Genomic DNA, 13,075 nt, shown 5'->3' on the forward strand with positions numbered 1-13,075 from the left:
CACACAGGCAGTGAGGAGGTAGAGCCAGGTTCAGCAGAGCTCTTCATCGCTGTGCCTCAGAGTTCCAGAGGCCTCCACATCAGGGTGCTGTGGTCATGGGGTGACACCAGGGACAGCAGTAGTAGAGTGTAGGGTCCTGGTGGCCTCCACACTGTGTCAGGGAGGTGTGGGGGCAGGGGGAGCAGTCACAAGGAAGCTGCTGGGGACTGAGAGAGCCTGGGGCAGTGACTGCTCACCAGTTGGTACTGAACATCAGTACTGCATGGAGGGTGGCCAGGCACTGAGCCAGCCCTGACTGCCACCCCCCCCCCCCCCCCACCGCTTGCCCGCAGTGTGCCAAGTGCCGGGAGTCCTTCCACGGGAGCCCGCTGGGCGGCCAGCAGTGTTACCGCCTCATTTCCGTGGAGCAGGAGTGCTGCCTGGACCCCACGTCCCAGACCAACTGCTTCCATGAACCCAAGCGCCGGGCTCTGGGCCCCGGCCGCACTGTCCTCTTTGGCGTGCAGCCCAAGTTTACTAACGTGGACATCCGCCTGACGCTGGATGTGACCTTCGGTGCTGTGGACCTCTATGTCTCCACCTCCTACGACACCTTCGTGGTCCGTGTGGCCCCTGACACGGGCGTCCACACCGTGCATATCCAGCCACCTCCACCCCCACCTCCTCCCCCACCCCCTGCTGACGGCGGACCCCGGGGGGCCGGGGATCCAGGAGGACCCGGGGCCGGGAGCGGGCCAGGTGCCCCGGCGGAGCCCAGGGTGCGGGAGGTGTGGCCACGGGGACTGATCACCTACGTGACTGTGACAGAGCCGTCGGCCGTGCTCGTGGTTCGTGGTGTGCGGGACCGGCTGGTCATCACCTACCCGCACGAGCACCATGCCCTCAAGTCCAGCCGCTTTTACCTACTCCTGCTGGGCGTGGGGGACCCGAGCGGGCCCGGCGCCAATGGTTCAGCTGACTCGCAGGGCCTGCTCTTCTTCCGGCAGGACCAGGCCCACATCGACCTATTTGTCTTCTTCTCCGTCTTCTTCTCCTGCTTCTTTCTCTTCCTCTCACTCTGCGTGCTCCTCTGGAAGGCCAAGCAGGCCCTGGACCAGCGGCAGGAACAGCGCCGGCATCTGCAAGAGATGACCAAGATGGCCAGCCGCCCCTTTGCCAAGGTCACCGTCTGCTTCCCGCCTGACCCTGCCGCCCCGGCCCCTGCCTGGAAGCCGGCTGGGCTCCCACCACCCACCTTCCGCCGTTCGGAACCCTTCTTGGCACCCCTGCTGCTGACGGGGGCCGGGGGGCCCTGGGGACCTGTGGGAGGAGGCTGCTGCCCGCCCGCCGTCCCGGCCACCACTGCCGGCCTGCGAGCCGGGCCTATCACCCTTGAACCCACTGAAGATGGCATGGCCGGTGTGGCCACTCTGCTGCTCCAGCTGCCCGGAGGACCCCAAGCACCCAACGGCGCCTGCCTAGGGTCGGCCCTCGTCACGCTGCGGCACAGGCTGCACGAATACTGTGGGGGTGGTGGGGGTGCTGGGGGCAGTGGGCACGGGGCTGGCGCAGGCCGGAAGGGACTGTTGAGCCAGGACAATCTCACCAGCATGTCCCTCTGACCCACGGTGTGGTCCTCAGCCACAGCGACTGAATACCCTGATAACGCCACCCTGGATTCAGGGCTCCTCCACTTGGCGGCCCCTGGACACTGTGTCCTCAGAGATCTCTGGCTCCCTTTCCCCGGGGCTCCCCAGACAGGGCATTTGACGTTCTGCATTCAATTATTTATTGAATACTTACTGTATGCCAGGCACTGTTGAAGTCACCGGGCAAAGCAGGAACTGAGACAGACGAGTTCCCTGATCTCGTGGGACTTAGGTTCCAGTGGAGGGAGACAATCAGTGTGCACCAGTGCCTGTGCACACACACGTGCACCCGCACACACACACACACACACACACACACACACACACAGGCGAGGAAGGTCATTTCCGGGAGGGAGAAGTGCCATGAGGGATCAACAGGATGTGGCTGTGAGGGACTTCGAGGTAGAGTCTGTTGGGCATTCCGAGAAGCCAGGCCTAAAGCCTGAGAAGGAACTGGCCGTGGGGAAAGCTTCAGAAAGTGGGTCTCAGGCAGAGGGAGCCGTAAGGACAAGGCCCTGAGGTGGGGACCCGCTTGCTTCATTGGAAGGATCAGAAAGGGCCCGCATGACCCAGACCGCGTGTGAAGAGATGAGTTGGGAGACAGCAATGGGATCACCCAGGGCTGTGTGGGTCCCAGATAGGATGTTGAATTTTATTCTCGGGGAAAGCCAAGGGACAGTTTCATAAGGATCCGAGGTACGTATTCGAGAGGTCACTCAGCTGTGGTGTGGAGGATGGTTCGGAGGGGGCAAGAGAGGCGACCAGGGACAAGAGACGATGATTACGATGAGGGCAGTGGTGGGGGCGGGGGTCAGGGACAGGTGCAGGATGTGTGTGGGAGGAGGTAACGATGGCGTGGATGTTGGGATCAGGGAGGGGGGAGTCCAGGATGACTCCAACTTTGTGGCCTGAACTGTGGGCGGATACTGGGGTGGTTTATCATCATGGGCAGCCTGGGTCTTGTGGGGAAAACCAGGAGTCCAGTCTGAGACTCTTAAGATGCTCTCTTTAGGCATCTCTCCAGTCAGGTCCAGCCAGGGAAACAGACTGCTGTACTTTAGCGGAAGGAACTGAGCGCAGGGGATTGGCTGTGTTGTTGAGGGACGCAGACGATCAGAGGTGGGACAGTGAGGCAGTCCAGGGGCCAGCTGTCACCTGTAGGCTGGACAGACAAAGCCAAAGCTCAGATGGTGTAATTGATGCTAGGACCAGGGCCACCCGGCTCAGCAGGAATCCAAGGAGACAAAGCCTCAGATGCTGCCCCAGGGCGCTGGGCGTTGGAGATGGAAATGGTTGAGTCCTCTGCGCATCTCTCTTCCCAGACAGTGCTGCCTTGAAGACTTGTGGGTTCCCTCTAGGGGCCGCTCTCCCACTCAGCCACCACCTTGGACTTCTGAGCTCCTCTCCCCCTTAAGGACTTCGCACCCCCATCCTAGTCATCTTGAACTTGGGACTCCTTTTGCAAGACTCCATCCCCCAGCTGTACTTTGGGGCCTTAAGGAGCTGGGCCCCGTCTCCTCTCCTCTGCTGGGGGCCTTAGTCTAAGAGGCCATGTGTGCTGTCAGGGGCCGTCTGAAAGGGAGGAGTGGTTGAAGCAGCAAATAAAGAGTGTAGGGAAGGCGGGTGTCTGAGCACCGTCTGCCTGCAGGAGATGGGGTGTCTTGCTTCTCTGAACAGCATCCAAATGTGGATAAATCGAGTCAGTGCCCTTACCTTGGCCCCCCTCCGAGCTGTATAGCTTGGGCCTGGCTCCTCCCTGCCCCTCCTGAGCAGGGGTGAGATGGGACCACTATAGAAGCCCTCGTTCCCCAGAAGGGACAGACCTAGAGGAGCTGAGGGCACCGAGACCGTTGGCCCTTCCTCGGATCCCTGTCGCAAGAAGACCCCAGTTCGTCTCCGGAGGGAAAACATTGCCTTGGTCCCAGGCTTGGGTTTTATTCTGGCCTCTGACATAAGAGTGAGGCAGCACGGAGACCAAAATGCCCTAATGTGATGAGTTTGAGTTTTCTCTAATCCCAGAAGGCTCCAAGGCCCAAACCGGAAGCAGCACAGGAGGCTTCATCTTCCAGGCCCCAGGGCAAGCAAGAGCAGTGGTGAAGAAGGTGCAAGTGTGCCCTCGGTCGGCTTCGAGCAGTGAGCAGCGAGCAGCAGCGTGGGAGTCTGGCCGAGAGTGGTAAACAACGTGTTTTCCTCTTCAGCCTGCCCGTGGGCACACGCCTGAGGCTTCATCTGATGTGAGCCCAGGACACGATAGTGAGGTGGACTTAGGGGGAGTGGGGCCGGGGGAGGTGGGTGGGGTTGGGTCTTCACTGTGGTCCATGAAAATCCTAGTATTTTCGGATTTATGGGCAGTTTAAGGGATTTTCAAGGATTATTCTGCCCACACATGAGTTTTGCCTTTGTGAGCCATTGGTAGTGCCTAACCTCCGAGACGTGACTGTGAGCTTGTATTTACTGAGTACCGGCGCTAGACAGTTTGCTTGCCACGTTACAGCCCAGCAACCCTATGCGGTAGGTAGCCGTGTGATCCCCGCTTGCAGGGGAGAAAACAGAAGTTCATAGATGTCATTGAGCCATTGAATGAATTTGAACCCCGGCCATGTGACTCTCAAATCCACATGCCTGACCACCAGACCCTCTAGCCTCCTGAGGAGGGAACCCCCAGGAATAAGGGGTGGGGGGAGGAGGAGGAGACAAGGGAGAAAGCACAAGGGAGATCATGCGGGTTCTTAGCCCACCTAGCTGAGAGCTCTCCCAGCACAGAGCAGGCACTAGAGGCAGGTGTTCAAAATGGCGGGTTTCTGCTGGGGATAAGGCACAATTTCCCACCCGGGATGCTAACCAGAAGCAGGACATGCTGCCTAAGGGAGTCCAAGGCCAGGAGAGCGTTCACCCTGCATGACCAGGAAGGAGCTAAGACTCGTCTGCATTATGATCAGATCTTTGGTAAGGTCTCTTCCCCACCACCACCCTGTGACTGTGCCTTCCTGAGCCGAGCGTTTGCACTGTGACTGGCCCCTTGCTCTGCTACACAGAGCCAGCCTCTCCAACTCCTGTCCATACCTTGCAGATGCCCCTATACAAATGCCCCATAGCATGAGGCACGTGTTCCTCCTCCCTCCACGTTAGCTCCTCAGCTGGCACCTCGCCCTGGTATCCATGTACCTGAATGCAAGAGGCTCAGGGAGTGTGAGAGAAAGACTGGGCGTGGGAGGTCTGGATTCTAGTCTGTGTATGGCCATCAATGCCCTAGGGACTTCAGAAAAAGGGGAGAAATTTCACCAAGGGCCAACAACACTCCAGGTAGTGTGCTGGGTGCTTAGCCTGAGTCCTTTAGTCTTCCTGATACCGATGCTGGGAGGGACAGGTTTATTCCCCCATTTTGCAGATTTGGAAACTAAGTCCCTTGCCTGAGAACTCAGGGCAGATTAACAGGGGAGCCCAGATTCTGATGCAAGCCTGTCTGACTCTCCATTGCCCCCCACCGTTACCTCTAAAATCATGTCCCTTTTCTGCATCAGTGTCTCCCACCTGTGATCATTCACTATCTCCATCCACAAGGGGCTCCATGCAGTTCTAGGTGCTAGGGACACAGCAGTGAACAGGGTCCCTGCCCTCATGGAACTGACAAACCAGCAGGGAGCCAGAAAATAAATATGTAAATGATGTGGTATATTGAAATATGACCAGAAAAACAAGGCGGTGAAGGAGAAGAGGGGTTGGTCCTTGCTATGTAATATAAGGTAGAAGGGAAGGCCTTGCTCCTAAGATGACATGTGAACAGACGGGAAGGAATGAGCCATAGGGACATCTGAGGGAAGAGAATTCCAAGTTGAGGCAACAGCTAGTGCAAAGGTCCTGAGGTGGGAGCACGACTAGCATTTTAGAGAACCAACCAAGAGACTCACGCGGGTAGGAGCGGGTGGGAATAAGGAGGAGACAAGGTCAAGGAAAAGCCGGAGGCAGATTGTGCAGGTCCTCGGTCCACGGTGAGGACTCTGGCTTTAGCTCTGTGCAGGAGGAGCCGTGAGAAGGTTCTGAACACAGGAGGCATGTGACCTAACTCAGGTGTTCGCAGACGGAGCCAGAGCTGAGCCCCTGGAAGGCTGGGGTTTGCTGTTTCCTGAGAGGAGGAGACTGGGAGGAGGAGGTCGGGGGCAGGGAATCCGGAGTTAGGTTTTAACTTGTGGATGCCCATTAGATATTCCAAGCAAAGATGTCACTTGGTGGTTGGATACATGAATGGAAAGAGAAAGAGTAACAGCAAAGAATATAAGTGATATATTAATACCAGGATAGTATAATATTATTATACATAATGATACTATTAACAAGTTTATTAAGCTCACTCTGGTCTTTCCATCTGTTCCATCACTTGCTCTCACAGTAGCCACATGACATACTAGGGATTGTCCTTAGAGGAGGAAACAGGCTCAGAGAGGTTTATTAATTCACTAAGACAACACGGCTAGTAACCCGGCACGACACTAACACTAATAACATGGCAAGAGTCAAGATCGGATCCTAGGTCTGCCCAATTTTGAGACCAGATTTTCTAATCTGCTAGTTGCTTTCGTGTAAAGAGAACTAGATGATCTTTAAAGATTATTCAGCTCTAGAGAGCCCGAAACCGGACAGTTCTGTGCTTTGGAGACAAAGCCCCCCCACCCCCTGCTCTTCCCCCACCCCGGAACTCCCATATCTGTTATGTTAGAATTGTATATAGGCCAAGAATCCATACGTATTGACTTGAAGGGGGGTGGGTCTCCCAATTTTTTCCTTTGGGCGTGTAACCTCTACCAAGGCAGCTTTTTCTGGTTTTGCTTATTTGAAGGATCCGCACACAACTTCACTTGGGCAGCTGAAGGGGTTAGTGGTTTCACTTTGTTAATGACCCACTCGTTTAGAGGGGTAAGACTTGCCAAGGTCACACGCAGCAGGTGGGGTGGGGGGCAAGGATCTGACTCTGGAACTCCTCCTTCCACACCTAGGCATCTTCCCTGTGTCCCCACACCCCTCACCAAACCTCCTCCACCCAGATTCCTTCCCTGGGACACAAATAATGTAGGCGGAGTTGGTTTTCAGGTTTTTATTGTGGGTGTATTTCTGGTAGCGGGATAGGGCGGAGGGGTTAGAGGAGGCCCAGCGCGACAGGTGGAAAAGGAGGAGGGATGGGGGGCTTCCTTACTCCCGGATCTTCAATTCCCGCGCCATCTGACAGAGGGCGCAGGGCAAACAAAAGGTGAGGGCCGCCCAGTCGTGCCCGACCGAGCCCTAGAGGGTGGGAGAGAGAGGTTAGGGGCCCCGCCAGGGTCCCAGGAGGCCCGTCCCCCAGCCCCCTGCCCCGCGCCCCCCACCCCCCCCCCCCCACCCCGCGCGCACCTGGATGTGGTAGCGCTCCCGCATGCCGGTGCGCAGGGAGTGCAGGCCTCCGGGCAGGTAGGGCGCGCAGCAGCACTCCCCGAAGTCGTCCGAGATGCGGCAGGCGAGGCACAGAGGGGCGAAAGTGCCGCACAGACCTGGGGCGGGCGCGGGGCAGTCAGAGCGGGACCCACCGGGCGCCCCGGCCCCCTCCGCCTCGGGGAGAGGCGAGGCTGATGGTCCGCGGCGCCAAATCCGCCAAATCGAGGGTCCCAGAGGGGATCCGGGGACCCAGCGGGAGTGGTTTAGAGGTTGGGAGATAGGGTTTGGAGAGGGAGCTGGGGCCGCAACAAGGAAAGTTGAGGGTGCAAGGGGTTGAGGGTCCGAGGGGAAGCTGGAAGGTGTGAGGTTAGGATCCTAGGGAGTGTCGGAGGTGGGAGTTAGGGGTGAGGTTTAGAGTGTGGGAATTCGGGGTCCAAGGAAGGGAGCCGGAGTGGGGTTAGTAGGGCCGGGGAAGGGGTTGGAGGTGACCTTCCCCCTCTCCTGGAGGGAGCTGCAGGCACTCACAGACAGGCATGTCGTTGCAGCAGTCTGTGAGTCCGGTGTGCCAGTCACTGAGCTGGGTCTGGTAGCAGCTGCTGGCACACTGGGGCTGGCTGGTCACTGGGTAGGACATGGCTGCGAAGGAAGGTAGTGGGCCGGAGTGAGCGGGAGGCTGCCAGCCTCTCCCCACATCCCTACCCCGGAGCCCCTTCCTCTGCCGGGCAGTGTGGGCGGGGCCACCAGGCCGCCCGCGGAGGGGACACCACTGCACCTCCCCCGTCCTCTCTGCTACATTTGGGCACTGACACCCCAGTTTGTCCCCGTTGCCACTGCCTCCTGCACATCTGGTTGAGCTGTGGGTGGGGAACTCATGCACGTCTGGGGAAGGGTGGGTGCCACATCTGGGTGGGGCTGAGAAGTGGTGTTGCCTCCTCCACGTCTGGGCCTGGGGTGCTGGGTTCCTGCATTTCCAGGGGCCTCTGGGGTGCGATCAGGCGCCGTCTGTCTTCGAAGCCAGGGTGCCCAGGGGAGGGAAGCTGCCGGGTTCCGGGACTGGAAGGGTTGCTGGTTCATCCAGTGATCCCACCTTTGCCTTTCACGTTGTCGTGCATCTCAAACTGCATCTTGCCGGCCCTGGGAAGGTGGCGTTGGGGGCGGCAGAGGTAGCGGCGGTGACAGTGGCCGAATCTGTCCAAGGGAGGCTGGATACTGGGGAAGGGGCAGGCACGGAGTAGGGGCACTGGGGGCTGGGTTCTCAGGGGGAAGGGAGCTGGGGAGAAAGAGGCCAAGTCAGCCTGCCAGCTAGGAGAAACATGGAGTAGGGATGTATGGGGAGGGGCGAGAAACTCGCCCGTCTCTGTACAGCTGCCCGACAGACCCCAGAGGACCTTCCTCATACCAGAGGCAGAGCTGGAGAGAGAGGCCAAGAAACAGACAGGCAGAGTCAGAGACAAGGGGGGAAAGAGATCAGAGCCAGGTGCCCGAGATGCCGCCAATAACACTCACACCTGCTTAGCGCTTTGACTTCTCTGCAAGCCCATTTCACAGATGGAACACTGAGGCTCACAGAGGTGAAGAGAAAAACCCCACATCTGATGGCCCAGGCCAAAGGGGTGAGTAGAAAGGGTGCTGGGCCCTAGGGCTTCCAAATTCAACCCGGCACCACTCACACTGAGAAGGTGGACACCGAGGGCATGGAGAAAGACGGCAATGTCCACAGAGACGGTCAGAGATATGCAAAGAGACAGAGATGTCAGTGGAGTGGAGAGAGAGAACAGAGCAGAGGGCTGTGGGCAGATGCTCATACCTGCAGGACAGCGATGGCGATGAGGCAGACAGGTGTGGGTGACCTGGACACTGAGTTCTCAGTCTCAGGTTGGTAGCTGCTTATATTGGGGCGGGCCACGTGGCCCTGGGCGGGGCTCTGACAGAGGTGCCCAGGGAGCCAAGCCGGTCTGGCTGACCCTCTTCCCCCACTCCCCCCCCCCCCAGGAACTTCCCCTCCCTCCCTCTCCATCCCCAATCCCCCCACTTCCCCCTCAAGCTCTTGTGGGACCTAGAAAATCAGGAAGGGGGCCAGGGGTGCTGGAAGGGGAGAGGGCAGAGAGGGAGAGACAGATGGGGGGGGGTAGGGAGAGAAGGCAGAGGGGAGGTGCAAGGGGCCACAGTACAGAGACCCACAGGCAGGGAGGACAGAGAGACAGGGAGGGAATGGGGGACACAGAGACAGAAGGGGAGGCCTAGATGGGAGAGAGAAGGAGACTCAGAGAGATGATGAGAGATAAAGACAGAGCGATGGAGAGAGAGATGCGGAGACAAAGAAGGACATAGATCTGTGGAGAAACAGGCAAAGGGGAGTCAGATTCAGAGGGAGGCACAGAGGTGGAGGGGTGGAGGGGCAGGGAGGTGGAGGAGGGGATGGGGATGCGGGAGAGCGCAGTGGGGGCTTCTGCTGTCATCCTCAGTGAGGTTCCCACTTTCCTGGAAGAGGGGGCATTGTCCCCCCATTCGGGGCCACCATGCACATGGGGGGAGCAGTGTGTTTTGGGGGTGACTCATGCTGAAACTAAAGTAAATAAACACAACTCACCCCACCTTCAAATTGGGAAGGGAGGAGGCTGGGAACTGAGAAGATGTGGTTCCAGAAAGAGGTGGATGTGATCCAGGACACTGGGGTAACTAACAGAGCAGATGGGGGGGGGGGTCTTCATCCAGGCCCCTAACAGAGGACAGAGAGGGGCTCAGATTCTGGGTCTGAGCGGGGAGGGCTGGGGGTGCAGACTCTTGGGTTAGGCTAAACCGCAGGGGTGTGCAGGGGTCCTGGCATTTTTGGGTGCTGGGCTCCTGAGGGGTGAAAGAGCGAGGGACCTGGATGCCTGAGTCACCAAAGTCTGCCCCCAACAGGCCTGGCGTGGTTGGAAGTGACTCAGTGAGGGAAACAGCATTAGAGCCGGGTGGGGTTTCCAGCACGGGTGTCACCCAAAAAATGTAGGAGGCACTGGAAAATTGGGGTGTCACCTCCAGAGAAGGTGGTGTTGTCACCCCACTGGGAATGGGTATGGAGTGATGGCAAGTGGATCACCCTGTCCGCCTGGGATCCCAGCTTTTCCCTCACCTCCTGATTCAACATGCCAGGACCCAAGCCTTGGTCTCCCAGCACCACCCAGGTGGCTTGCTGTCCTTGTCCCCAGACTTATGGGCGGCACTCAGCATTTTGCTGGTATGTGTCCATCACTTGGTCCAGGAGGCTGACTGTCTGGGGAACATCTCTCCACCTCTGGTCTATTGTCCTTGTGCCTCCATCTCTGCATCTTTGTTTCGCCAGCTCTGAATCTCCCTTTCCTCATCTCTGCAAATCTGTTTCCAAGTTTCCCTGGTTCTGTCTCCCCACCTCTGAGTCTCTGCTTCCCCAAGCTCTGTGTCTCTTGCCCTCATCCCAGGGTCTCTGCCTCCCATCTCTGTGTCTCTCTCCATCTTCAGCCCCCTCCCTGCAAGGAGGCAGCCAGAGGGCCCCATCCCCCAATTGTCCAGACCATGGGCTGCAGGTGATTCAGGGTCAGTCATCTCTGAGGACCCCAGGCCTCCCAGGAAGACAACCTGAGTTGTCCTCAAGTCTCCTCTTCCACTCTGACACAGCGTGAGGGCTGCAATTAGACAGCAACTCACTAAGATGAGGAAATCGGGTGGGGAAGTTGTGAGGTGGCCTGTTTAGGGGTGAGGAGGAGGGTGGGAGCAGGAACAGAGGCCTGGGGGCTGACGAGAGACCATGGTGGTCTCCAGGGACCTGCCATGCATCCCCTCAATGGAGTCACCAGAAAAATATAGGACACCCAGTTAAATTTGAATTTCAGGCAAACAACAACAACAACAAGAATTTTTTTTTAGCATAAGTATGTTCCATGCAATATTTGGGATATACTTATACTAGAAAAGGTATTTGTTGTTCATCTGAAATTCACATTCAACTGGGTGTCCTGTATTTTTATCTGCTAAATCTGGAACCCTGCCTTCAAAGTCAGAGGAGAGGAATCCAAGTCCCTGGCCCTTCTTTTTCCAGAACCCAGGATCCCAGGCACCCAGCCCTCCCTCCTCAGGACCTGAGAGTCCAGGTTCCGGTTCCCCTCTTGTTCTCCCCTAAAATCCATATTGGGGGCACCAAGCCCCTATTCCCTCAGAGCCCAGGAGTCCAGGCTCCCAGCCCCTTTCTCTCCAGCATCCAAGCGACCAGGTCAGGTCTGGGTCCAGTTGCCCAATGTGGATTTCATAAGGCAGGTGATGCCATCCATGGCCCTGGAGGAACCAGTCAGGCAGAGCGGACAAGTGAGGTTGCCCCCTCTTCCCATCCTATTCCTGCTGCTTCCTCGAGGGCCAGCCCAGGGGGCTGGGAGCAGAACGGGAGGGACTCAGTGGAGTTCAGGGTGGGACACGGTGTCTGGGTTTGGGTGTGGTGGGTGCCTCTCTTTCTGGGTGTTGTGTGTCCTTGGGGGTTGTGACGATGTCTCAGTGTGCTCTGGGGCGTGACACGTGAGGGGGTCTTTTCTATTTGTGTGTCTATATTGTCCTTCTACGATTCTACCCACTGTCCATCTTGTTCAGGTGTGGTCAGTTGTCATGGTTCTCCAATCCTGACTGGATGACGGCAGGAGTTCTTTATTGAATGGGTTGTGTGATGGATTCTAGAGCCAGAAAACCCGAGTTCAAATCCTGACAGCCTCTTCCTGCCTTTAGCAAATCACTGAGCTTCCCTGGAACCTCCATTTGTCCATCTGCAAAATGAGCTGTTGCAAATAAAGTGGTTGAGAGGACTGGACGAGTTAATCCGTGCAAAGTGCTTAGAATCGTGCCTCGCACACAGGAAGCATTTTGTGTTTCTGCTGGTGATGATGGTGAGGTGCTGTTCTAGTCTCTGGAGATACTGGAGTCACGGAGTAGGAAATGAAACCACGTCTGCATCTGCTCGTGGGCCTGGTAGGGACTGAGTGAGTGGCCTCTCGGTGGCTGGATGGGCGTGTAACTGCATACCTGGGGTGTCTGTTTTGCATGTGAAATAGACTATTTCTGTGTTGTCAGTAAGGGTGATTGGTTGTGTGCTTATGTTTATGTTTGTGTTTGTAGGTGACTGTGCGTGGTGCCTGTGATTCTCTGACTGTGTGGGTGCAAATGAAGGTCACACTAAGCAGGTATTGAGGGCACATGTTTGGTGTGATCTTGCATTTCTGACTCTGAGGTGCCAGGATGTGTCTGTGTCTGTATTTGGGGTGTTGAGAACCCCTCTCCCAGCTATTCCTTTCCATGTCCCACAGGTGACCCTGGGAGGGTGACTCCTCCCAAAATGAGCCTCAGTTTCTTCTTATTAGGGATGGGCAGGAGGGCTCAGTGGCCTCTGAAGAAATGCCTGTGTGAAAGGGAAGGTGGGAGGAGATGGGTGAGGCCAGGGAGAGGCTGAGAAACATGATGGGGATAGAGATGGCCAGGGTGGGCACAGCGGAAGACCTGCACAGAGAGATGTTTGCCCATCCCTTCGAGGGGCATTCGCTGGGCTCCTGCAATGTGCCAAGACCTCTGGTGGGCATTGGTTCAAGGTCTGAGGGAAAGCAGAGAGAGCCAGAGAGATGAAGACCTACCAAGAAAGCTGTTGGCCCCAGGGTGGCCCACCTGTGTCCACGGTGGGCTTAGTGACAGTTCCGAGTGATGGAGACACAGTGATGGAGAGGGACCGAGAGGACCCTGCCCCTCCCCTGTCCTTCCTGAGGCCTCATCTGTCCAGATGAAAGAACAGAGGCCATGGGGGGAAAGTCCCCTCCCAGACTGGGGGCACCCCCATGAATCATTTTCTTATCCTCTCCTAATAGGATAATGACACACCTGCCCCTTCCTAATCACTATTTTTGACCCCAACTGGGCCCAACGCCCACAGTGAGAAGGGTTAGACAAGTCTGGTATTTTGGAATCAGGAGAGGAAATGCCTGAAAGTCCTAGTCCTTGGTCCTTCCAATCCCAGAACCTAGGAGTCCTAGGCTCCAGCCCCCTCCCCCTCCCCCCAG

At 57.2% G+C, this 13,075-nt stretch overlaps 2 protein-coding genes across 2 annotated transcripts in view; one reads left to right on the top strand and one right to left on the bottom strand.

Annotated features, from left to right (window-relative positions):
- The window catches only part of MEGF8 (multiple EGF like domains 8), a 40,800-nt gene extending 37,550 nt beyond the window's left edge, over window positions 1-3,250 (top strand). The window contains exon 41 of the mRNA XM_060651219.3: window positions 333-3,250. Coding sequence (XP_060507202.3) covers window positions 333-1,601 — 1,269 coding nt within the window. The 3' untranslated portion in view covers window positions 1,602-3,250. The remainder of the gene's footprint in view (window positions 1-332) is intronic.
- Window positions 3,251-6,696: 3,446 nt separating this feature from the next.
- Window positions 6,697-7,746, bottom strand: CNFN (cornifelin). Its single transcript, XM_060651239.3, has 3 exons — window positions 7,557-7,746; window positions 7,011-7,147; window positions 6,697-6,902 (listed from the first exon to the last, which is right to left on the bottom strand). The coding sequence occupies exons 1-3, from the start codon at window positions 7,663-7,665 to the stop codon at window positions 6,813-6,815; spliced, it is 336 nt and encodes a 111-aa protein (XP_060507222.1). The 5' UTR covers window positions 7,666-7,746; the 3' UTR covers window positions 6,697-6,812.
- Between the last annotated feature and the right edge of the window lie 5,329 nt (window positions 7,747-13,075).

The sequence above is a fragment of the Panthera onca genome, chromosome E2, assembly GCF_046562875.1.
Source record: "Panthera onca isolate mPanOnc1 chromosome E2, mPanOnc1 haplotype 2, whole genome shotgun sequence".
NCBI lineage: Eukaryota > Metazoa > Chordata > Mammalia > Carnivora > Felidae > Panthera > Panthera onca.

What these genes read in the sequence shown, in the direction of transcription:
- CNFN (XM_060651239.3), bottom strand. Translation starts at nt 7,665, where the DNA reads ATGTCCTACCCAGTGACCAGCCAGCCCCAGTGTGCCAGCAGCTGCTAC. An exon ending in CTGCAACGACATGCCTGTCT is followed by an intron (nt 7,148 to 7,556) that starts GTGAGTGCCTGC and finishes CGCCCGCCCCAG; the next exon opens with GTCTGTGCGGCACTTTCGCC. An exon ending in GGGAGCGCTACCACATCCAG is followed by an intron (nt 6,903 to 7,010) that starts GTGCGCGCGGGG and finishes CCCACCCTCTAG; the next exon opens with GGCTCGGTCGGGCACGACTG.